The sequence below is a fragment of the Mytilus edulis genome, chromosome 4 (genome assembly GCF_963676685.1).
Source record: "Mytilus edulis chromosome 4, xbMytEdul2.2, whole genome shotgun sequence".
In the NCBI taxonomy this organism is placed as follows: domain Eukaryota; kingdom Metazoa; phylum Mollusca; class Bivalvia; order Mytilida; family Mytilidae; genus Mytilus; species Mytilus edulis.
The window spans coordinates 27,681,659-27,708,120 of record NC_092347.1 but is presented as its reverse complement, the minus strand read 5'-3'; the positions used below and the strand labels follow the sequence as shown (position 1 = coordinate 27,708,120).

The window sequence follows — 26,462 nt, the reverse complement described above, 5'->3', positions numbered from 1 at the left end:
TTCTAATTTTTGAATTTGGCTTATTTTCACTTATTCCCAAAAACCGTATAAGATATCAACAAATTATTTTTACTAAATTGTTAGTTGCAACAAGGATTTGTATATTATACAAATCCTTGGTTGCGACATGTCATAACACGTAAATTTTGATTGCAAGGGTACGTTGAACGTAAAAGGGAGTTTTCTCCCCTCTTGTATTTAAAAATACGTGTATGGCGATATAACTCATTATCCAAATATAATTAAGACCTATGGTCTTTTAATTTGAGGTCCTTGGTTTATGACCTTGAAATTGAGCTCAAGGTCATAAATTAATATGACGTTCTAGATTTTGACTTTTGCTTTCCCTCATATGTATACATGATAAAGCCATGAGACTTTTGGCAAAAGGTATCAAACCATTTAACCTTGAAAAAAAAAACCGGAAGTGACATTGTGTAAACCGGAAGTAGCTACTTTTTGTACTGTATTAATATAAAAGCATATAGAACCAGATATTTTTGCAATCAGTGTCTAGTAAATATTCAAATATTATCGGAAGTAACATTTTTCAAACCGGAAGTAACAAATTGTCTCCCTTATTTAAAAAATATTGTATAGAAACCATATATTTTGAGAATCAGCGTACAAAAAGCTATCATTTGACCATTGAAATGACATTTTTAACTTAATTTTACAACTTTCATATTAAAATACATTGTTTTTGGTGGAAAGACCTTCAATTGTTCTCTGAACAATTGGTTTTTAATTATTAATATAATTGTTCTTGATGGGTTTTTTTTCTTCATTTCAGTCGTTTGTTTTGGGGCCTTGCACAAGATCATGACTGTCTGCATGTACATTACATCATTGTGTTGTGTGCAATCTTCATTGAAGTACAGCAACTGATATCAAGTGTATATTTATATCTTTATTACCAAAGTCTATATAAACTATAGGTATACCATTATATCAACATCAATAATACATATAATACATACATAAACACAGACTATGTGACAGCAGAAGGTGTTATAGTAAGTAGTTGTAACAATTTTTCAATATACAGTTTGAAGAATTTAGCAATTTAAACCAATATTTAAAAATCTTACATTTTCTTGCGAAAATAAGAGGCAATCTTCCTAGTTCTTGATATATCATAACATTGTTAGTAGACAATTTAACATCAAATATATTTTTACAATAGTTCATGTGGACTCTCTCTATTGCCGGGGCTTTATGTTAAAACCATCAACACATACACAAGTAGACACATTAGTATACATAGATTTAATTACAGTTAAAAGTTTACCTTGAATTGCAATTTTTGATAATTTATACCATAGCATAAGCCTTTAACAGTATCGAATGCTTTTGTGTAAACAACAAAACAACAATAAAGACGTTTGTTTACTGATAGGGACTTAAAAATTACAGAAATTAGGGCAAAAATTGCATCTACAGTTCCAAAACCTGAGCGAAAGCCGAACTGGGCGTCATTAATTACATCAAAAGAATCGGACCAGTCCATCAAACGTTGATTTAATACAGAAGTAAATAATTTTGCGAAATAACTTACAAGACTTATACCTCTATAGTTATTTGGATCGTCAACGTTTCCTTTCTTGAAAAAGACGGCTTGATTTGATATAAGCAGTATAAGTATTTGAGCTAGCTTAAAATTACTGCGATCAGTCTTTAATGCAGTAGACTTTCTTTAGTATATATTTTAAAAGCTTTTCCTGTGTTTCTGTAAGGGGACGACCATTTGATATTCTGGAGGGGGGGGAGGCAGGAGGATTTTAAAAATAAATAACTCAGCCTTGATAATCACAAAAATAAATGGTTTGTTCTGTGGTAGTTTGAAAATAAATTACCTGACTTGAAATGTATTGAAAATAAATAACTCAGCTGGTCTAATCGAAAGTATGAGATGGCATCAGATTCTTCATAAATTCATCTTTTTTCCAAAAAAAAATCGGGAAACACTCCCATATCTTTTAATAATAAAAGTATAAATATTATTTAAATATACTTGAAATGTCTGAAATTGGTCTTCTGATGTTGTCCCTAGAAACTTAAGTCTTACATTGAATCTATACATTTTGCTTTGAGACCAAAATATTGTCAAAAAATTATTAGAACAGAAATTGCATATTCAGATTAAGAAAGGGTCTGGGGAACATCCAGAAAGCATGATTTTGCATCATTTGTTCTATAGCTTCTTGGGCCTTCAGCGGTTCCAAAACTCTTCAATTTTGTTTTGACATAATGACTATACATTATTAATTTATATATATTATTACAAAAACAATTAAAAATTGTATGTTTTCGAATATTATAAATATAGTTGTGAAAATAAATAATCAGTCTCTTGCTTTAATGAAAATGAAAAATCTTGCTTCAATAGTGCAGAAAATAGATAATCTGTCCTCTTAGTTTAAAAAAATAAATAACCGATCTAAACAAATCCTCCTGCTCCCCCCCCCCCCCCTCCCCCCCCCCCCAGAATATCAAAAGGTCGTCCCCTAAATGTTCCCTGGTCCAGATTCTGTTTTTATCGTGAGGGTTGAGAGAGCGGGTGCTTCAGTGCACAGATATGTGAAGATTTTGATCATCATATTGTAAAATTTTGACATAGTGATTTATTATTCAACCATAGATTGGTTCACCTACAATTATGGATTAAGGAAGATAACTCCAATTTTAAATATTACTGTACAGATAATAGATCCATTTATAAAAACACATTCCATGTACTATCATGATCTCGAAAGTGCTGATAAAAGTCATATCTGTAAATTGATAACTGTCAAGTCAGCCACATAAGGGCTTTGGTTGTATGAAGGTAATCTATATAATAATAAAAAGGAAAAATGGATTTGGGGAATGTGTCAGAGACAACGACCGGCAGCAAAAACGTACGCTTGCAAAAGTGTCCGTTTGAAGCCACGTCCGGTCAGAATCGGGATGTTAAATCCGTTGTCTCTTGTAAAAAGAGAGTCATGCTCTTTGCACATTAAGGGGTCAGTAAGTGGCCTGTTGCCAGGTGAAATTTCTGTCCCTATCTATCGGACAAAGAGACAACAACCCGACCATAGAGCAGAAAACATAAAATCCAGTTTATTGATTAAATTTTGAATTGTTTAACACTAATAACTTTTGGGACCTGTATAGCTTACAGTGAGAGCAAATGCTCCGTGTTGGTATGCCGTACTTTGACCTACAATTGTTTACTGTAATTCATTGTAGCTTGGATGGAGAGTTGATTCATTGGCACTCATACCACATCTAAATTTGATCAAAGATCACAAGCATGCACACGCTGAAATGTCTCGCCTTCTTTACTAATCATTGATATTATGTTGATAGTCCTCAATATAAAGCTTTATTACAACTGTCACATAAACTCAACATTAACCAAGAAAACTTAACATTGATCAATGAGCCATGAAAATGAGGTCAAGGTCAGATGAACCATGCCAGAAGACATGTACAGCTAACAATTCTTTCATACAACAAATATAGTTGACCTATTGCTTATAAATTAAGAAAAACAGACCAAAACACAAATACTTAACACTAAGCAATGAACCATGAAAATGAGGTCAAGGTCAAATAAAACCTGGCAGACTGATATAGATCATAAAATAATTCCATACACCAAATATAGTTGACCTATTGCATATGGTATTAGAAAAATAGACCAAAACTCAAAAACTTAACTTTGACCACTGAACCATGAAAATGAGGTCAAAGGTCAGATGACATCTGTCAGCTGGACATGTACACCTAACAATCATTCCATACACCAAATATAGTAAACCTATTGCATACAGTATAAGAAAAACAGACCAAAACACAAAACACATAACTATAACCACTGAACCATGAAAATGAGGTCAAGGTCAGATGTACACCTTACAGTACTTCCATACACCAAATATACTAGACCTATTGCTTATAGTATCTGAGATATGGACTTGACCACCAAAACTTAACTATGTTCACTGATCCATTAAATGAGGTCAAGGTCAAGTGAAAACTGTCTGACGGGCATGAGGACCTTGCAAGGTATGCACATCCCAAATATAGTTATCCTATTACTTAATATAAGAGAGAATTCAACATTACAAAAAATCTTCTTTTTTTCGAGTAGTCACTGAACCATGAAAACGAGGTCAAGGACATTGGACATGTGATTGACGGAAAGTTCGTAACATGAGCCATCTATAGACAAAGTATGAAGCATCCAGGTCTTACACCTTCTAAAATATAAGGCTTTTAAGAAGTTAACTAACGCCGCCACCGCTGCCACTATCCCTATGTCGAGCTTTCTGCAATAAAAGTTGCAGACTCGAAAATAAAATTAGTCACATGTTTTTATGCATATCCCAAGTGAGGAACCTGTCAGTGGATGTCTAGAACTGTATATATCTACATTTGTTTGTTGATTGTCTACTTCATGGTTGATGGCAGACCTTTGATTTTTTCTGTTTACTTTATTCACACCTTTTATAGACTCCTGATGTCTTAGAGCTTGGTGCTGTCTTCTGTTGAAGACAATTTGGCATAAAATAATCCCAAATAATAACATCTTTTCTAATTGTATGTAAATTTATTTGACAATACCATTGAGATATAACAAATTGTCAACAAGCAATTTACAGTTTCCATATTTACATCTTACATTTTACTGATTGTATTTCAGTTAAGTTTGATGCACACATAATTAAATAGACACCCCTCAATGTTCAAATATTAAATTTTCCTCAGTGATACAATATATACATATAAATTTATATATCCCATGGTAAAATATCTATGTTAGTTAAATTAGACTAATTACAACTAAATAATTTGAATGTGTAGTTAACAATTCAAAATTTGATTGCCAATGAGACAACTATCCACCAACATGACAAAAGTTCAAGTGAAGTGGATGAAAGTAAAATTGCTTATTTATTAGGATCATGAATTGTTTGCTTTGGTTAACACAGTGATCTTGATTGACTTGATCCATTATTTGATTGGCTGACAATAAAATTGTAAATGCTAAAGAAGTAAACAAAAGTTCAATGATTTCATGGTCAACATAACAAACTTCTACTTTGTACACACTCAAATTGTTTAGTTGTAAAAATAAATATGTCATGTTTCCTGTTAAAGATTCAGCTCAAATTTTGATGTTTATTTTGATTTTTCTTTTTTTATAACAAATTTCAAACAAGTATGGTCATAGTTTAAATCTTTGCTGGTATGTATCTTTATCATAAAATTTTGTAAAAAAAAAACTGTAGAACAACCAACCTTGGTTTATACTGAAACAGGAAACAGAAATATCTTTTATGCTTAAGAAGCTGTATCTTAAATAAATGATTAAATTCTTTGACGATGATAGAATAACAATAAGGAACGTAAGCAACCAATGTAAACAATGTTATAGCATGCCCGGCACACTTTCACCCAATGTTATCTTCACCTCATTATATCAGAGACATTAATTCACAACTTTAACATTATAAATCATTTTATCAACTGTTTCAATTAAAAGCAAAAAATTATTTCTAAATGAAAGGAATAATACCTAACTAAGACTTTAATAATAATAATAAAAACACAAAAATATGTGTTGGATTTCACAGCTGACTCATTAACCTATACCAACACACTGCACAAAATGTTTTATTGCATAATTTTATCAATATTTTTTGTTTAGAAATTAACAAGAAAAATTTGAATTTAGTCTAATAAATCAATATAATGATAAGGACAAAAAACCACAAGAATTTGAAGTACTTTCAATTTAAAAATTCCTGTTGTTTGATTGATACTCTGACAGTACACACACACACCAATCCAGACACACAGCATCAGCATGTACATGTGGTGACACCCAAATGTGGTTGCAAACAAAATCTGCAGCAGCTAAGAATAAAAAACATTTGTTAAAGACAAAGAACAGCTGTTTGATTTGCAATAATTTGACAGTAAAAGTAGAGACCTTGAGAAGTGATTAGAATGTCAGGTTACAATACCTTACTGATTAAATCAATGACATTCAACATTACACATCAAGGTTAACATATAACAGTTGTGCTCAGGGTTGTCAGGGGAAATAATCTAGAAAACAAACTTTCAAATGAAAAGCTTCCAATAAGTCTACCTCTGTTAATTTGACTACATTCACAACCTAAAGTAGTAAATCATTTAAACATATGTCAGTAATGGTGCAGAAATCTATGAACAAAATTGTCTTCAAATTTTTTTTTTAATACTGTAAATTCAGAAATAATTGTGAGATTTAAGTTATTGTGAATAATGCAACTGGATAATAATTATATCAATCAAAACTTGCATTCTGATATCTGATACATATAAGTGTATGCAGTTTTCCTAAAATTGCAATAAATTTGCATTTTTGTCCTTTCTTCAAAAATCACAATAACACATGCAGGATATTATTTCTGAATTTACAGTAGATATCATAAAATTCTTTTATATAACATTTCTTTTTAACATATTTTGCATTTTGTAAAAGTTGTAATTCAAAATTTCTGCATTTTCATTTGTGTCTCAATAATAATGTATGCTTGGTATTAAAAATAAATATTATTTCAATAAGTCAGTAAATATCACTGATCATTATAACAAGCATAGCAATAAATAAACAACAAATAGTGAATTATTTCATATACATGTACAAGCACTTAACAAATGAAACAAACCTAGTCATATAATATAACTTAACTACTAATGAGACTTTCACATAGGTTCTAAAAATATATCAGAATCAAAATATCTTACATCTCTTCAAATTACCATTTACATCAAATAAGGCTCAACATATATATATTTGTTTCCTGCCTCCATGCACACAAAATGGGATAGACCGGTAGATTAAATTTTTAATTTTTTAATATTTTAAGTTTACTTTATATAGTGGGAAAATCTAAACTGTTAAAAGTGCTTTGACAAACATGTTGATACAATGTGATAGGGAAGGCATGATTTTTTAGGTTAGGCAGGGAGGCAAAAAACAAAACTACATTTTTGGAGGACCTAAATGCTCGGGAAAAGGTTTCAAATTTCAAACCCATAAAAACTGAACAATAAAGTACGGGAAATGTAACAGGCAACAAAGAATAAACTCTTAACTTTTAAACATTGTGTTAAGTAAACTCTGCCTTTAAATGTTTACTATATGAAAATATATCTAAGGAAGGTACCTTTTGTGGGTTTCTTCAGTACCTTGTTAATTTCACTGACTTTAAGAGCTTCATAGTAAAGAAATGAGACCATTAATTAGTAAGTCATAAGTGAAAAGTAATGTATGGTGTTGTACAATACATGTATGTTCTGGTATTGCTACCTTATAGTCCTCATTAACATTTCTCAAACATCTTTAAACATTATGACAGTCAGCCATTGGGTCAATTACGCATGTACATAAAGTGAAAATAATAATACTCTACACAATACATATACTTGTAGATGATTAATTTCCTTTAAAAAGCAGCATATATGTACACATATACAAACTTTAGTGAATATTATCAATAACATTTCTATTGAAAATAAAACTTTACAATCAAAGTCAACTGGAAATGCATGTATAACACCTAACTAAGCTGAACATGTTTACAAAGGTAAGAAAATATACAGCTACATCATTGTACTTACATGAAATAATACAGCAAATATTCGTTAAAACAATCAAAAACAGTTATTGCCTTTCCACACCAGGGTGATAAGAAACTACACAGCACATGTTAATTAGGTAACTTAATATTACTTCCTGTTATTTAATAGATTTTCCTGTGGATATGCCTTAAGGTTATTGTGTACTTTGAAAACATTCAATTACATGTGCATGTAGTAAGAAAATGTATTAATCAAAATACCATTGACATTGACAACTATTTCACAGAACATAAAAAACACTCTCTTTCTATATAAGTCAAACAAATACAGCAGAAATTGTAACACAATAATTCAGAATATAATCATATTTGATTCAAAATCATTTCATGTCAAAAATAATGAATACATTACATTACATTACAGAAAGATGGAAGTAGTTTATACTGAAGAAGTTATATTATTACTTGAATACCAGTTTTGTTTGAAACCAAGTCTATTATTATATAAATATTACTGCAACCACCCAAGAAATTTGACTTTTGTTTTGAGATATAGTTATCTATCCATTGCACTGATTTGTTTGTATTTTTTAAACTGGTTTCTAAAAAATACAAAATTTTCACGTAAATCAAAGGTCTCTGCATGATTTGTGAGTAAGGAAATAGTAAGAATATAATCAATTTGCCATGTTTTCCAAAATTGTGACAAATTTGATTATTTGGCTGGTGTTTAATTCACTTTTGTCCGTGTCTGTTATTGGAATGTGTTTAGACATTTTTGCGATAAATTAAGTTTGTTTTCTCTATGCCGACACTTTCTAATTCATTCTAATATCACATAACAAAATTACTGATTTAAAAACCTAGTTGTAAGATTTAAGAAGAAGATTATTAATAGATAAATAACCTCTTTCTTTGTACGACCTAACTGTTATTAGAAGTATGAACAATGTTATGGTTTCTCTATCCATGAAGAATGTTAAGGGATAAAATGTTGACGAGATATTATCCAGAAATAAAACGTAGATAAAACAAGATGTATATATAGACCCACAGATACAGTCACAATGAAGATCACTTGCTAAATGCAGCTACAACAGCCCACAGTACATCATTGGTCCCTTCCTTCATAGATTCCTGGTCAAATTCAAGGTCAAGTAATTCACGGACTCGTTTCATTGCAATTTCATAGTCGTCATCAGAAAGTGGAGCAAAAGCATTTTCTAGGACATCAGAAGAATGTGCAAGGTAAATTAATGCCAACATGCGTTTCTCCATTCTTTGTGCATTGTTTGTCCAGCGACTTAGTACAGATTCTTGTACTCTCTTGATTAATTTCTGTTTGATATTAGAGTCAGTTAATGGATGAGTGGTCATATCAAACAGAAGGAAATTCTGTTTTTCTGTTGTACATACTCCTTTTTCTACCAAATTTTTGGCTAGTCTCTCCCGTACATTCCTCAACTGATATCTCAGTTTTAATGGATTCCATGTTTCACCTGGAAATATAATCGGATAATAACAACTCAAATAAATATACATGTATTGCTAAAACTGTTTTTAAAATACTAAACAAGACAAATACTATTAAAGAAGTCATTTTCATAATGTTCTTAAATTGTATATATTCACAACCCCAAAAAAAGGATACAATTATAATTACTGTTGAAAGCAAAACTAATTTTAAAAAGAAAACAAGCTTGAAAATACCACAAAATACCTGTAAAACTTGAAACCTATACTTATTTTGTATACAGAATAAAGAGGTATGTATCAAACTTATTATTATGTGCTATCAAAATTTCGTTTGTTCTAAAACTTTGATAATCTCAATGAAGATTACAAGTAGTGTCTACTCAGGAGTTGGATCTCTGCAGACAGAAAGATAAGGCATGCTTCTGAATTGATTCTTGTATAACATATATGGGCTATTTCAAAAAAAAAATGATGCCTTTCCTTTAAACCTTTGTCAGTCTCTTGTATGATACTATATCTGTAATGTTTTTAGGTCAGATAATGTATTATGATTAGTTGGTCCTAACTACCAAAGATAATAGCAGTATGTGCTCTGTTTAAAAAATATTGTCCAAAATTGTACCTCAAAATGTCAGGAGTGTAACGCTTTTAGTGTGACATTTAGAAGAAAGCATGTGCATTCATTGATGATATAGAATAAATAAGGGCAGATACAATACCAAACAATATCTTTCATCCAACTATTATATCTTGACTATGATTTCTTGTTCAATTCTTCCATATATTTACATTTTTATGAGCCTCATAAGGTAAGTCAAATAAGTTTTTGTAAAAAAAAAAATGTTAGTAAAAGTCAATATGCTGCCAGAAATTGTCTTTGTAGGTGAAATAACATGTTTCTGTACATCTTGCACGGTTTATTTTTTTTGTTTAGTATCATAGCTTGGCACAGGTGTATCCAGTTGACCCTGAAGTTCTACTACTGGAATATTATGGTTACAATAAGAGGACTACCCAGGTCTGTCAGGAGTGTAACAACTGGGTTAAGATGTATTTTTTTGAGAAACAATGTTGTTATAGTTGTTGTTTTTTCTTGAATTTCAGTGAACATTACCTGTTACAGTTTATCAGTAACAAACATGCCATTATTATGGCCTTCATTGCTTTTGTATGCTCAATACTTCAATGTCAGGAGTGTAACACAAAAAAATGCCTTATTTCAATCTTATTAGCAAAGGTAAGTTATTGGAAGAAAAACAAGCTGACAATTATTATAAAATGACATTATTACACCTCAGCTTAACACAGAATACAAGTCTACATCATTACTTTTGAAATTTTTAAACTAAAATTGCAATTGAACTAGCTTGTTTAAATGTGTTACAGTCCTGACATACAAGTATTGAGCATAAACAAGCAATAAAGGTCATTATAATGGCATGTTTGTTACTGAAAATATGCAACAGATGGTGTTCACACTCAAATTCCAGAAAAGAAAACCAATAATAACAACATTGTTTCTATAAAAAATAACATGAATGTTACACTTAAACATTTTAAAGCGTTACACTCCTGACATTTTTGGGTACATTTTTGGACAATTTTTAAAATACAGAGCACATACTGCTACCATCTTTGGTAGTACGAACAAACTTATCATAATACATTATCTGACATAAAAACAGCATATATATAGTATCAAACAAGAGACTGAACAAGGTTTAAAGGAAAGCCATCTTTTTTTTTAAATAGACAATTAGCAAAATTTGTAAATATGTAAGAAGTATATAATTTTTTTTAACCTGTTCTTAATTTGCACTATAATAATATGTGAAATATAAAGACTCTACATGATTTCAGGTCAGTTTCAGGTTAAAATATGGTAGCAATACATTATGGTCAGGAGTGTAACATTTGTTACACTCCTGACAAGTTTCTGATGTAGCTTATCTATAACAAAATTCAACATGATTCTTTATAAAATAATTGTAACATCTTTACAATGTAATGAGAAAGCCGATCTGTCTTGTAAAAGAGATTTTTCTGCACACTATTCACCAAAGATTCTTAAAAATTAAAGTGTAATTCTCATTAAACATGTTAAAAGTTTGCTCTTTGCTCAGAAATTAAAAAAATATGTAATCAAATATCTAATAAATTTATTTATTTGTGAGATTGTAAATTTAAAATAGATATCATTACTGATTTTCTAAACATTCCATTAAAAAACAGTCTTATAGTTACTGAAAAAATATGTCAGGAGTGTAACAAAAGGATAAACCAGATGCTCCGCAGGGCGTAGCTTTATACGACCACAGAGGTTGAACCCTGAACGGTTAGGGCAAGTATGGACACAACATTTAAGCTGGATTCAGCTCTAAATTTGGATTGTGATTAAATAGTTGACACAGCATAGGTTTCTGACACAGAATGAATGTGTTCTAATGAACTTAAAATTTTTGTTTCTCTTAGAGCAATTCACTATGCTGTTGAATATTAATCCTCTCAAAAAAATGTTTGAAGAAATTTTCTTTTTTATTTATGAAATTTCAAATGAGAAAAATTGAACCCAATTTTTTTAATCACATCCCCCTTTCCCTTATTCCAAAACTAATCTCAATTAAAATTTCTAATGGAGTTTGCAACAATAACTACTCATTTAAATACATCATAAAATATTAAGATGTAAAAAAACTGCTTGTTATCACTGAATGGTAAAGATTATTTTAATTTATCAGTTGGTAGTAAAAAGTGAATATACATTGTATATTGTATATAACAAAGATTTAAGTTGATTCTGGACAAAGAAAGATAACTCCAATTAAAAAAAAATCTTGCTATTGCACAATATTTTGCAATTAGATATTTCTTGCTTACTATTCTGGACAAAGAAAGATAACTCTAATTAATTTTTTTTTGATATTTCACAATATTGTGCAATTAGATATTTCTTGCCATTGCGCAATACTGTGCAATTGAAAAGACTTGCTATTGCACAATACTTAATATAATAATTTTAGATCCTGATTTGGACCAACTTGAAAACTGGGCCCATAATAAAAAATCTAAGTACATTTTTGAATTCAGCATATCAAAGAACTTCAAGATTTCAATTTTTGTTAAAATCAGACTAAGTTTAATTTTGGACCCTTTGGACTTTAGTGTAGACCAATTTGAAACAGGACCAAAAATGAAGAATCTACATACACAGTTAGATTTGGTATATCAAAGAACCCCATTTATTCAATTTTTGATGAAATCAAACAAAGTTTAATTTTGGACCCCGATTTGGACCAACTTGAAAACTGGGCCAATAATCAAGAATCTAAGTACATTTTTAGATTCAGCATATCAAAGAACCTAACTGATTCATTTTTTGTCAAAATCAAACTAAGTTTAATTTTGGACCCTTTGGACCTTAATGTAGACCAATTTGAAAACGGGACCAAAAGTTAAGAATCTACATACACAGTCATGACAGTTAGATTCGGCATATCAAAGAACCCCAATTATTCAATTTTGATGAAATCAAATTAAGTTTAATTTTGGACCCTTTGGGCCCCTTATTATGTTGGGACCAAAACTCCCAAAATCAAACCCAACCTTTCTTTAATGGTCATAAACCTTGTGTTTAAATTTCATAGATTTCAATTTACTTATACTAACGTTATGGTGCGAAAACCAAGAAAAATGCTTATTTGGGTCCCTTTTTGGCCCCTAATTCCTAAACTGTTGGGACCTAAACTCCCAAAATCAATACCAACCTTCCTTTTGTAGTCATTAACATTGTGTTTAAATTTCATTGATTTCTATTTACTTAAACTAATGTTATTGTGCGAAAACCAAGAATAATGCTTATTTGGGCCCTTTTTTGGCCCCTAATTCCTAAACTGTTGAGACCAAAACTCCCAAAATCAATCCCAACCGTTCTTTTGTGGTCATAAACCTTGTGTCAAAATTTCATAGATTTCTATTAACTTAAACTAAAGTTATAGTGCGAAAACCAAGAAAATGCTTATTTGTGCCCTTTTTGGCCCCTAATTCCTAAAATGTTGGGACCAAAACTCCCAAAATCAATACCAACCTTCCTTTTGTGGTCATAAACCTTGTGTTAAAATTTCATAGATTTCCATTCACTTTTACTAAAGTTAGAGTGCGAAAACTAAAAGTATTCGGACGCCGGACGACGACGACGACGCCGGACGCCAACGTGATAGCAATATACGACGAAAATTTTTTCAAAATTTGCGGTCGTATAAAAACACATGTTTGTATTTTTTAAATGAAGAAAACTTAGAATTGACTGAAGCATTTGTTGGAAATTTTCAGAGGATGTAATTAGATCATATATGTTTGATTCCTTATACTTTTTATATCAAATTAAAGCTTTTGCAAAGAGATATAAAAACTTTTGAAATAAGATATTAAAGAATACATTAAAAATTGGTGAAATTTACATATTTAAAAAAAAAACTGTTTATAAGTTAAAAAAAATTGCAGGAAAATCATTTAGTACCTTTATTGCAACAAACAAAAAAATTACATTGATATTTATATTCTTATTTATGTTTGTCAGTTGAAATTATTATTTTGTTGTTTCCTTTGAAAAGTGGATGAATTCTTATGAGTAAAATGTTGTTAAAATTTTTGTTTTTATTATTTTGCATTAACCCTTGGTAGTTTTGTAAACTTGTATGTCTCTGGATTAAAGAAAAATGATAGAAAAAAGATTAGCAATGACTTAATTTTTTACCATGTTTGTCACACTTTGGCATCATTTTTTTTGAAATAGCCCATATAGCATTTAGCTTGTTCTATTAATGTCAGACCATGATATGATGGGTCTTGTTAAATGCTCAGCATAAATACCAGATTACTTTGATTATTATGGGTATGAAGTCAAACATATGCATGTGGTTGTAGAGGTCTATTTTTTTTCTAAATCTGTTGATTAGAAACATCAAGTCTTCAGTTCTATTTTCTTTAAACTGATCACACATTGTTTGTATGTTCCCTTAGATTTTACTTAGTTACACTGAACACTTTATTTTAAATGTTAAGTACATGTATGCATAGAAAGATTTAATTATCCTTTTCCAATAACAGTACACCAATCTTTATTTAGTAAATAAATTTGAACAAGGTGAACCAACACCTGAAGTGGTTATCGTGCGGTTGGGTAATAGTGGGTGGATACCAAAAGGTATTCACAGTTGTCTTTCACTATAAGAGTAAAATAAAACAATAAAGACAACAACACCCATCAATTACTGCATGGTAAGAGTTTATTCTGGTCGACATGTTTCGCCAACAAGGGTGGCGTCTTCAGGACAATATTACACATGAAATCAAACAGTGAAGTACAAATTTTGCAGTTGTGTGGTTCGCCAAACAATAGAGGTTGTTATGACGATGTTATAGATACATATAAAAAGTGAAAGTAAAATAAGAATATAGTATAGTTAAAAGTGAAAGTTAGTCAATAAAGTTATTAACGATGTGGTTAGCTGCTATTCTTACAGGTCTGACTGTGTAGTTGTTCTCATGGAGGTTTCTAGTGGTAATATTGTAGACATGATGAAAGTAGATCATAAAAAGTCAGTTCATTTCCAAATAGGACAACACCCCACTGGCCATCCCGTACCAAATAAACTGGCTTCGCTCCGAGGGAGGAACTGCTTCCAATTGTGATGGTGATAGGGTGAAGTTTTTACTTTCTATTTATATCTATAACGTCGTCATAACAACCTCTATTGTTCGGCAAACCACTCAACCGCAAAATTTGTACTTCACTGTTTGATTTCATGTGTAATTTTGTCCTGAAGACACCATCCTTGTTGGCGAAACATGTCGACCAGAATAAACTGTTACCATGCGGTAATTGATGGGTGTTGTTGTCTATATTGTTTTATGTTAGTAAAAAAAGTCTAAACCGGAAATGGTATGAGCTGTTTGCCATGGAAACCCCTAAGCATGCTAAGGGCAAGGATGCATACAACTATAATATATGTACCATTTTATATGCTGTTATTACAAATAACTGTAAGTAGTCTATGAATAATGTGCTTCAGAATTTATTTTTTTGCTGTGGGGGGTCTTCCCCTTTGGTTGGCACCTACATGTATGATTGCTGCACAAATTTAATACTGATTGAAAATAGACAACACTTACTGACATGTATATACACTGTATCATGTATATTTTTTCTAGTTAAAAGGAAGACAACTCTTTGGAAGTAAAATTGACAATCCTAGTCCATTTAGAGTGCCTTCCACATGCAGGATTCAAACTCACAACCTCAGAATTGAGAGGCTAGCAATACAGTAGACTAACTAAATGTATTTCGATACCTGGACACTAAGACACCCCTATTTAAAGATCTAGTTTTTAGTCTGGTCCATCAGGAAATCTGCAAACTTCTCTGCCTACAATTAAATTTTACATATTTTATCATCAAAAAGTTTAGTACAACAGTATGGAGTACTTCACATACCACTTAAATATTCTATCCAACTTTGAACTGTTTCAGCGGGTTCTGTCTCTTTAATGTGTTTTAATGCTTCATCCAGTAAGACATCACCTGTAGGAGCAGGATTCTTTAGAAGGATTTTACGATTAAGTAAACTTCTTCTACGCATTCCTGCTTTCTCAAGTTCTACCCTTCCTCGTAACCCAAGTTCTATTAATATACAGCCTCTCAGACCCGATGATATACAGTCGTTCCAGAATGATGTGTAACCCTGTAACAGAAATTTTTGCATGTACAATAAATGTAACTCAAAATAATCATTCAGCTGTCAAGTTTGAAGAGTTTTGTTTTATCTAATTCAGCATTATTGTAGGGTAAGCCACGCATAAAGATTTTTCCTATTTGTACATTGTATTTCAATCTTTTCCCTCAATTCTAATCCTGATTCAACTGTAATCTGAAAAAAATTATAAAAAAACCATTTTTCTTTAATTAGCTTTAGTATGTATAGAATTGCACGATCTGATAAGCCATAATAAGTCAAATAACAGTTAAAGGATGGAGTCAGGGCTCACGCTACCAGGCGACTTGGCCTTCCCGACCCTCACTTCGCTTTCCCCGACCCCCAAAAGCGAAATCAAGTCGCCCTGTTCTTGACGATACTTGCTTTCAGTCGCTTCCGTCATCGGACATTTTCAATTTTTACCAAGTTGATGAAACATCAATTTTTTATTGATAATTAAAGAAATTCAGACATAAACGATTCATTATCTTTAGAAAAGAGATTGAAGCATTGTCTTCGCAGTGTGTAGTAGGTTATTTGATAAAAATACAACTTTTTATCACTTCATGCATTTTCGCAAGTTCCGGTGCTTGTTACTCGAAAACGTACATCAACCTAAATTTCGGCGGCAAAATAAGTTTGTTACTTCATTTAAACGTGATAAAAGTTGCCTCCAGTAAATGTTTAATCCATTTATTGCATTAAAAACGTCATGTTCCTTTCCAAATAACTTGTCAAACATTGTTTATTTTTGTAAATTTTCTTGCATTCATCCGCCATTGACCGATTTCTAAACTACGGATCTGAACCGGACCAGCTATGACCGAAATCCGTACTTTTACAATAATTACTACGGACGCACGGACGGAACAGCTGACAGAAGAATATTGATCCCAAAGGGAAAAATTACGCATTCCACACACATTAAGAGACTTTTGGTTACATCTAATTGATTGGTGTATATAATTCCCTATATATTTTATGGATTGTTTCAAACTATTGATTAAAGTTGCTTAACTCTGAGACTATTATACTAATTTCAATATATTATGGCCCAGCTTAATAACTTTTATATTTTTTTATGAGAAACACTGAATTTCATACACAAGATAATTTTTAATTAAATTGTAATAATGATATATTATAATTTCTTAACATTTTTTAAAATAATTTTTTTTTTTAGTGCTAGATATTTAGTTGGAATAAGTTTGTCACAAGAACCTTAGTAAAACTTAAACAACTTTTAATTTCAAATGTTACTTTAATTGTATTTTTTTTTACTCAGATATGAATCGAACAATATAAAAAGAACATTATTTGCATATGGCCCTTTATACTATTGTAAAATCCAAACATTGTAACGCACCGCGCGAATGAGCACTTCTCTTTCAAATCTCACAACTTCTCCCTATCAGTTTCAAAAAGAGAAGTCACTTCTCCCTATAATTCTGAAGTAGTGTGAGCCCTGTGGAGTCAATCAATATTTGCATATTTTTGTGTCATACTGATTTTCATTTTGGCGGCCATCTTTCTTTTTCAATTAAGGCTCTGCATGATCAATGAAATTATTTTAAAAGGGGCTGCGGGACGGCACAGTCATGTTGACCTGGGAAAACACAGCTGAATCAGCTTCATGACTGAAATAAAATTTAGAAGATGTGGTATGAGTGCCAATGACGCATTGAGACAACTCCATTCAAGTCAAAATTTGTTAAAGAAGAACCATTATACCATTGTATACTATACGTTCATTTATTTTTGCAAGTACAAATTTTCGTGAATTGAGGTAAACTTGCATGTTCAAGGATATCTAATTTCGTACAGTATGCATACAAGCCTTGACACTTTGTGCACAAAAATCAGTACTAGGCTAAATCTTTTGTCTAGGATAAAGAAATCCCTCCCCCTAGAAACACGAAAGTTATACTTTAATGGTTATATTCTCCCTATTTTGGATTACTGTTGTACAATTTGGGAAAACACCAGTGTCAGACCAAAATACAAATAGATTAGATAAACTTGAAAAACGAGCAGCTAGAATTATTCTTGAACTTCCTTATGATACCCCATCTAATACAATGTTTAAAAAGTTATCATGGCTTCGATTTACTGATCGTTTAACTTACCACAAGGCCTTATACATGTATGTTCATAGATGTTTATATGGATCTGTCCCAGAATATTTGTCTAACAAAATCTCCTATGTTACAAATAATAATGGAATGCTACTTAGATCAAATACTACCCAATTACTTAATATACCAAAGGCAAGAACAAACACATTTAGAAGCTAGAGCTTTTTCATATTCGGGCCCAACTTTATGGAATAAACTACCAGAAGCACTAAGACACATGTCAAACATACTTTTAAAAAAAACTGCTTTAAGTTTTTACTTGAAAATCCAGGAATTATTTAAATGACTATGTATCAATTTTGATTATGTTTGCTTATGTTTATCTTTGTTATGAAGAAATTGTGTGAATTGCATTGTGAGTGGAGTGTGAGGGCCTCAAGGGAGAATAGTGTTTGTACTAATTGAGCATACCCTCTTGAAATAAAGATTATTATTATTATAAGCCTAAGGAAATTTTACAGGAACTTTTGAGATGTCTTATAACGATAAGGTGTATTTTTTCGACATGCAACTTCAATCAGTATCTTGTGTAATATTTTGTTTTACCTAGGGTTTTATGCTCTACATATGGAGAAGGATAGTGATGCCATGCCTTTTGTTTATGCGTCAAACGGTTAGTTTCTGCAACCCAACTGTTGGTGTCAAATTGGTTAAAATTTTACTTGATTCGCAGAGGTCTCAAAAACATTAATATCATTACAGTAATTTTTGGAATTTTTTTTATCGTCTAAAAGAAAGTGTACATCTTATAGTTATGCACAAAATATTGACATTTACATCATTAATGAATTTTAACTGTGATTCGTCATGAGGTTGCCTCCATTTACAACCCTCATCACAGGCAGTTTTTTCTATCCATGAGAAGACCCACTTCTATAAACGTAAATATACATTGATAGAAACAAGTGCCTGTGACCCTCATATAGGCAGGGCTGCCAAGTCTCACGCATCTATAAACGTAAATATACGTTGATAGTGGGTGTTCCCATGGATAGAACCTAGTGCCTGTGACCATCATATAGGCAGTAGTGCCAAGTCTCACGCATTTAGCATGAGACTTCATGCTTTTAAGGCGGCGTTTTTCTTTAAACTATTGTTTTTTCTCTTTAATCTTTTCAATTTTGGCCAAATCTCACGTATTTGCTTCATGAAAAGTTGGCATAACTGTATAGGGGAACAAGTTATGTCTGTCGACAAATGTGGAAATAGCAATTCTTAAAACACATTCATTCTAATGTATAACCTCTCTGTCTTTCAATCCCAACAGTAAGATTTCTTCCATTAAAGTTAAACGAGTTTCTTTTGAGTCGTGTTCCTCTTCTTCATCAGGATATCCAGAAAGATCTTCCGACTGCTCACTAGAATTTGGTTCATCTGTCCTTACATTATTACCGCGTCGTTGGACTAAGCCTCCACCTCTCTGAGAAGCCATTGTATCTATTTTACTGCATATAAAAGGCCAATAAGTTTGTTTAGCCTAAGAAACCTCAGTCACTTGCAAAGTCTGGCCATCAAAATGGCCGTCTTCGTTGACGTAAACATCAAAACATCCGAGATTTTCTAAACAATTTTAGAAACATTCTGAATTTAAAAATTGTTATCCAATTTATTTTTTTATCGTTCAAATTATCATTTTAATTTAAAAATATATTAATGAAAATTAAAAAAACAAAAATATTTAATACAATCCAAATCTGTTTTACGTTTTTATGAAAATACTAAAAGTTAGATCAATTGTCGGTTATATTCCGGTAATTATTTAATGTGGCGAGTTTTGTAAATTATTAAACAGACGTCAAGTATATTATCATGTCTTTAATTACTAGTATTGTCATTCAATTTCTGTTTTCAAATATTGAAATATGAATTATTATTACCAACATAAGAAGGACTGAGAAGGAATTTCCAATATTTAGATACAGAGACCTTTGTTTTTGCCAAATTTTAACTTGAATTTAAATTAATAATATGAGGCAGGCATTACCTGTAAATGGGGACGAAGTCTGTATGAATTATTATTTTGTAACTCAATTATTTGTAAAAAAAAAAAAAGACACGGAAATACAGTAACGTTTCCGATTTTGGTTCTGTTGTTAGGGATTTTAGTTGTGACGTTATTTAAATTATGACGTCATATGCAATGTAAACAAGAAACGCTATCATTAGGTAACGTTTTTTCATATCAAGGAATTATCAAAAATGAAATAAGTATTGCGCGTTCCTTCCTATTTTAAACTAGACTGATAAATATATATTTTACTCAAAGTTTCATACAAACGAGACCGGAAAAGGGAAGTATATTGTACATTTCTGCGCAGGTCCGGGATTTCAAAACATGACATAAAAAAAATTGAACGATTTTGAGTTCATTAGTACAATGAAAAATTCGGGAAATTTTCCCGAATTTTTTTTTTTATTGAATTTTCTACTGTTATTGGGGACTTCGTCCCCATATTACCAACATATAAGATGGACTGAGACTTTCCAACATTTAGATACAGATCAGTGGTGGATCCAGAAATTTTCATAAGTAGGGGCCCACTGACTGCCTAAGAGGGGGCCAACTCCCTTCGCGCTTCAGCCTGTGGTTCTCTATATAACCAAACAAAAACAATCACAAAAATCCGCCTCTTTTGGTTTTTTTCCAAATTTTGAAATATAAATTAATTTTACCAGCATAAGAAGGACTGATAAGGACTTTCAAATATCTAGATACAGATACCTTTTTCCTATCATGATTTTCTTGATAGACCGGGGTTGCTGCTCACAAGGAAGCTATTAAACCAAGAGTTCAAAATGGTGAAGTTGAAATCATCCCGCTTCGTAAATTTTACGGACGTCATCACGAGTTGGTTGACCGTTATGGAATAACCGTTTCACAGATGGTATATCGGATATGTTCCTTACGTCGTAACTACAATCCCCTTCCCTTTCATGAATGTGACTTACCGAATTAGATTATTTACCGGATTTGTGATAACATGAGCAACAACACGGGTGCCACATGTGGAGCATGATTTGCTTACCCTTCTAAAGCACCTGAGGTCACCCCCAGTTTTTGGTGGTGTTAAACACACCCGTAAGAACACATTTAGAGTATGCAAGCTCAGTATGGCATCCATATAAAATAGAATATAATGACATGATTGAGAATGTGCAGCGTCGGGCAACTAAACAACTACCAGGATTAAAGAATTTAAGGTAGATCATCGGTATATGTTTCCTGAGATAGAATTTTATTATACTTTGCCAAAATAAAGATTTTACTGTGCTCTTTTTAAAAATATAATAAAAATTATGGGTCACCGTTTTATTTTTCATGCTATGAGTCTTTGAAAATTGCCTAAATTTGCTTAGAATGATCATGAAAAAAACATTTTGTGCCTAAAAAGAAATCTATGATATAGAATTTGAAATAAATTTCGAGAAGATAGGTTTTATAATGTTTTTTAAAGGAAAAAAAGAAAGAAAAAAATGGTATCAGCTAACTTGTTTTCTAAATTAAAAATTTCCCGATCAGTCCAGTATATTTTTTTTTACTAAAAGTGTTATCTCCCCTTAAATAGCTTAGTTAAAAAAAAATGATTCTAAAAACCAACACAACTATTTGATACTTGTTTAAATAATTTAAATAATGCAATAAACCAGCAAGTTTTTTTCATATTAATGAACAGTCTTAAACAATAAAATTGCACATTTGTATACAAATTTGCAGATTTGGGCAAATATTTAGACTGATTGTGTACTGCGATAGTGCAATCCAAGATGGCGGTATACCATGAAACTACCTGAACATACTCAGAAAGACTGCAAAAATTAAAACTACCATCTCGAAAATAGAAGGGTCCGAGGTGACAGGATTGAAATACACAAACTACTGAACGGAAACTATGAAAGAGAGGCGGCACAAATTGTTAAATCATGGAAGGATATGACTACAAGCACAGGGATAAGGGGCAACAGTCTGAAAATATTTCCACAGAGAGCCAGAACAGAATTAATGAGAAATGCCTTTGCTCTACGAGTGCCGGGTGAGAACATGGAATGCACTACCCGATATTATAGTGTCATCACCAACCACAGATACATTTAAGAATAGACTAAACAAATACTGGATGAACCAAACAATGATGTACGAAGCCACTATAGAGCAACAGTCACCGGAAGTGGAGAAGATTTAGTTAAAGAGACTGATGAAGAGGAAATTTAGTCCCTGTATAAGTAAAAGAACCTAAGTAAACCTAAGTAATAATTTTTAGTTTGAAATAGTTTTTCGTGTTCTGATGAACGTTTTTGAAAAGACAAACTATAAAAAGCATCATGCAAAGTTCTTTCTATTTTTTTTTTTGACTGAGATATATTGGTGATACGCTGTCACCCAATAAACCATATTACACTCAGATAGTTTTTCATATCATATATCCTAATAAACTTCAAACTTCTATCGTGCAGCTCGTCTTTAAGTTTGCATTGCCGGTTTCCAATACTGTCTTGGTGTATTTGCGGTTTATCGGATAGACATGCTCTTTGGTGGGTTTTGAGCTGATTTGGAGGTTTTGATGTAAGAATCCGAGGCTTCAGCTACCTTTTCATGTCATGCTGTTTGTTTGTGTTCACTCCAATCTATAGATCATTTGTAATGGTGCAGCCTATGTATTTGGTTGATGATTAATGTACCAGAGTGTGGCCGTGGTTTATCTTGAAATTCAATATATAAAGCAGACTTTCTAATTTCAGTGTGTACCCAGAAGACATAGGAATATACCTTTCTGATGCATACTGTCTCACTCATTTTGGAGTTCGTGTAATTCCCTTAGTTTGTTTCCTTTGATTTGTATCTTCTTATGTTATGATTTTATGGGAATTAAACATCAATAAAAACATTGTTTGCATCGAATATAAGCACTGTCACGCAGTTCATTCCAAAACTAGTTTTCAATATAATACGGGTTGTATATATGTTCTTCTCGTATAGCTTATAATGGTATGATACTAAGCACCTAATGGGAGGGATTGTGCTTTATTTTCATATGATTCAGACATAATCTTTCCATCAGTTAAATTGAGGTCTATATAGCTGGCATTTCAGAAACTGCTAGTAGTCGTTTGTTAATCAATGTTGATTATTATACCTTTGGCTAGTTTCTTCTGTTACATATCCTAACATCGAACTCGACTTCTAAAAAACCGAGGTTTACTGTGCGTTTTGCTTTGTGACACATTCTCCGTTTCCATTCTCAATTTTACTGTTGCCTCTTATTTGCGTATTTTGTTTCTTTGCGTGTTCTCACGTTTGAACTTTCGACCAGCATTTGTTTTAATTATGCACAAGTTTATTGAACCATTTATATGTTCCATGTACCAACAACGAGTCGATTGCCTTATGCTTATTTGTCTTTGTCATCTTGGAAATTGGGTGTTGATTGCAAATCAAGTATTTTTTTATAAAGAAAACACAATATTGAGCATATGTTTTACATTTCATGGACCTATAGGTTTTCAAAAACTGGTAAACTAGTGCTGCTTTCTGGAGTTTAAATGACCATGTAGTCGCCAAAAAGTCATACACTACTAGTTCTACATATGCACACACATTTGTGTACTAGTAATTTTACAAAATACATGCTCTGCTGCAATTTCTTGAGTAAAAAGGTTATACTCAATATTTTAAATTAAAAATTAAGCTACTTTTTGTGGTTAAAACATTTATTTTAAATTGCCATTCATGATATTTGCTGGTTTCAGAAGTTCAAAGTCATAGTTATCTGGCAGAAAATACAATATCCGAACAGATGTGGTATAGATAGATCATATATACATGTAGATATGTGCAATTCTCGCGAAATATGTCTATAACTTATTTATATCTGATAATATAGGGTTATTGCATGAATATTGGGGAATATTGTCCCGAGTAGAATTTTATATTGCTGGAGCTTGCAATATATGTTCTACGAGGGACAATATTCCCCAATAGTCATGCAATAACCCTTTTATAATTGAGTTTTATTGTATGGCAATATATATTTGAAAGTAAAAATTGGTTTAAACTGAGATTGTGTCGTTGATGACGTCATGAATTTTAAAGATTTATTGCACGCTAACTTTTGGTTACTTTCTGTGGGAAAATATTATATTGCTATGCATAAACGGTCTTTAACAACAATCACATGTCTTTACCTATTATATACATTTCTCCGTTTTCTTCACAATTAAGTTAAACTTACACTAGACAACTAGACAGTTGTAATTTACTAGAGTGCAAATCAAATAGACACGAGTCCACTCAATTGATCAAAAGAATAAAAGATTAAAAACTGTTGGGCAAGTACAATTAAAGCAATCTGTATTAAAAATATGTAGTCTTAATATACTGCTGTCTAGCATAAATATGAACTTGACTACAGGTCAAATATATAGCCCGTTAATCGTCTACGTGCATTTGAAAAAAAAACCAACCGTATGTCCCTACTGTTGGTGTTGGATAGTAGGTGCATATTTTTTTTTATGCACGTAGACGATTAACGGGCTATATACCTGACCTGTAGTCAAGCCCGTATGATTTCTTCCCCTGTAACTGTGTCGTATGCCTTTTTGAAATATACTAAACTGTCAAAACTATTTTGACAAAAAGATCCTTCAAATCCTTCCCTCAAACAAATTGATCCCATCCGTGTTTCAACACATGCAACTTATCTCAAGGACACAGAACGGCAATACTGTTTTAAGGGATGACCTGGTCAAGGATACGACATGTTACAAGCCATAGTACACCACATCCGGTTTAAAAATATAGAGAAAAAAAAATAAGAATATTTCTGAGTCATAATCATTCATTGAGCTTGAGAGATGTTAGGCACCATTCTTTTTTATTTGCATGGCTACTGATACTTTTAAACACGAAAAGGAAGTTGAGGTATTGTCTTATTTACTTCAGGGAAGTTTTCTTTCTTAAATGCAATCATCGGTCACGTTGTGTGATATTTTTCTGGTAGTACCCCAAAATATCAAACTCTATTCGTTCCAAGCATTTCTTTATATGAAACATCAGAAAAACTATTTTCCAGTTTTAAAGGGGGAATATGATGGCCGCATGATTAATTTACCCCCAGTAAACTTAGATTCAATTAGCGTATATCCGTTTAACTAATGTATACAGTTGTTGTCCATTGCGTAAGGGAGCAACCATTTGACTTCAAAGGGTTATGGTTTTTTGTCTGAGTAAAAAAAAATCGTGCAGAGCGCAATCAATTTTATTAAGTTTTTCAACGATTTTTTTCTCTTTTTTTCTAATTTTTTAAAACACTATAAGGTATGCATATTCGCCACCCAAGAGTTATACTCCAGTCCCATTCTCTTCAGAGAGGAGGGGAGAGTATCTTTACCCTTGGCTATAATAGCGAAGATGAAGGTACGGGGGAAATATAAATTCAGAATAATATACTTTTGTCGTCTGCTTGACCAGAAATATTTTTTCATCAAATTGAGGATCAGAATACTTTTTTTGGAAGGACACATGACCTCACCCTTTGAAGTTAAATGGTCCGATGCTGCATGGTCCTCCCATTACAATGCGGGAAACAATTTACATTATATCATGGAAAAAGTGATATTCATTTCATGTACAAATTGAATCGGCTGAGTAAATCAAATCAAATAATGTTATTGGTGTAAATTCCAATACCGGAATCATGATACCAGCTGACAATGACAAAATATACAAATACACAAATAGACAAAAATAAACAAAAAAAACAAATATACAGAGACATATTTTCTCAATGATTATCTATGTTTGACATACATGCTACAGTTATAATTTAGAAGTAGGAAAAAAACTGCTCTAGAGATCTTTAGGAAGTTAACCGAAGATATACATACATGCATGCGTAAAAAAAACCATAACGTACAATACTATCTTGCAAACGAACCTAAAAAAAAAAGAAATCTTACATAAGAGCACTTAAACATAAGTTTTTATTTTACATGCTAGCATATGTTATTTCAGAGACATATATGTATGTCTCTGGTTATTTGTTGTGAATCAAATATATTTGCCATGATGGTATCACATTCAATATTGAATTTCGCCGCACTAAAAGAAAATTTAACAAGCTTCATGAAAAGCTAGTATTTGTTCAAGCATTTATCAAACATTGATTTTTTATTATTATGAAGAATTTTTTTTCGATTTTATTTCTGATCAGCTTTATAGTGACATACGAACTTTTAATATATAACAAAAAAAGAAAGAAAGTACTGAAACTCTTAAAAGTCACGAAAAATATTTTTATATTAAATGTAAACATAAACATGACAACTAGGACCAAAGACAAGTCGACTGCACAGAACTTAATTACCACTTCTTTTACTCTTTTATTATATTTGTAGAGTGATCCGAGTTGAATTTAAAACTATGAAATATACCAGGCAACCGGGTCTAAGTTATCTTTGAAGTTTGTCGGCGTTGTCTTAAT

The 26,462-nt window shown here is 31.7% G+C and overlaps 1 protein-coding gene across 1 annotated transcript; it reads right to left on the bottom strand.

The window, feature by feature from the left end:
- Positions 1 to 4,577: 4,577 nt before the first annotated feature.
- LOC139521822 (Golgi phosphoprotein 3 homolog sauron-like) lies at positions 4,578 to 19,537 on the bottom strand. Its single transcript, XM_071315465.1, has 3 exons — positions 19,229 to 19,537; positions 15,592 to 15,838; positions 4,578 to 9,121 (listed from the first exon to the last, which is right to left on the bottom strand). Exons 1-3 carry the CDS (start codon positions 19,415 to 19,417, stop codon positions 8,697 to 8,699), a joined length of 861 nt encoding a protein of 286 aa, XP_071171566.1. The 5' UTR covers positions 19,418 to 19,537; the 3' UTR covers positions 4,578 to 8,696.
- Positions 19,538 to 26,462: the final 6,925 nt, after the last annotated feature.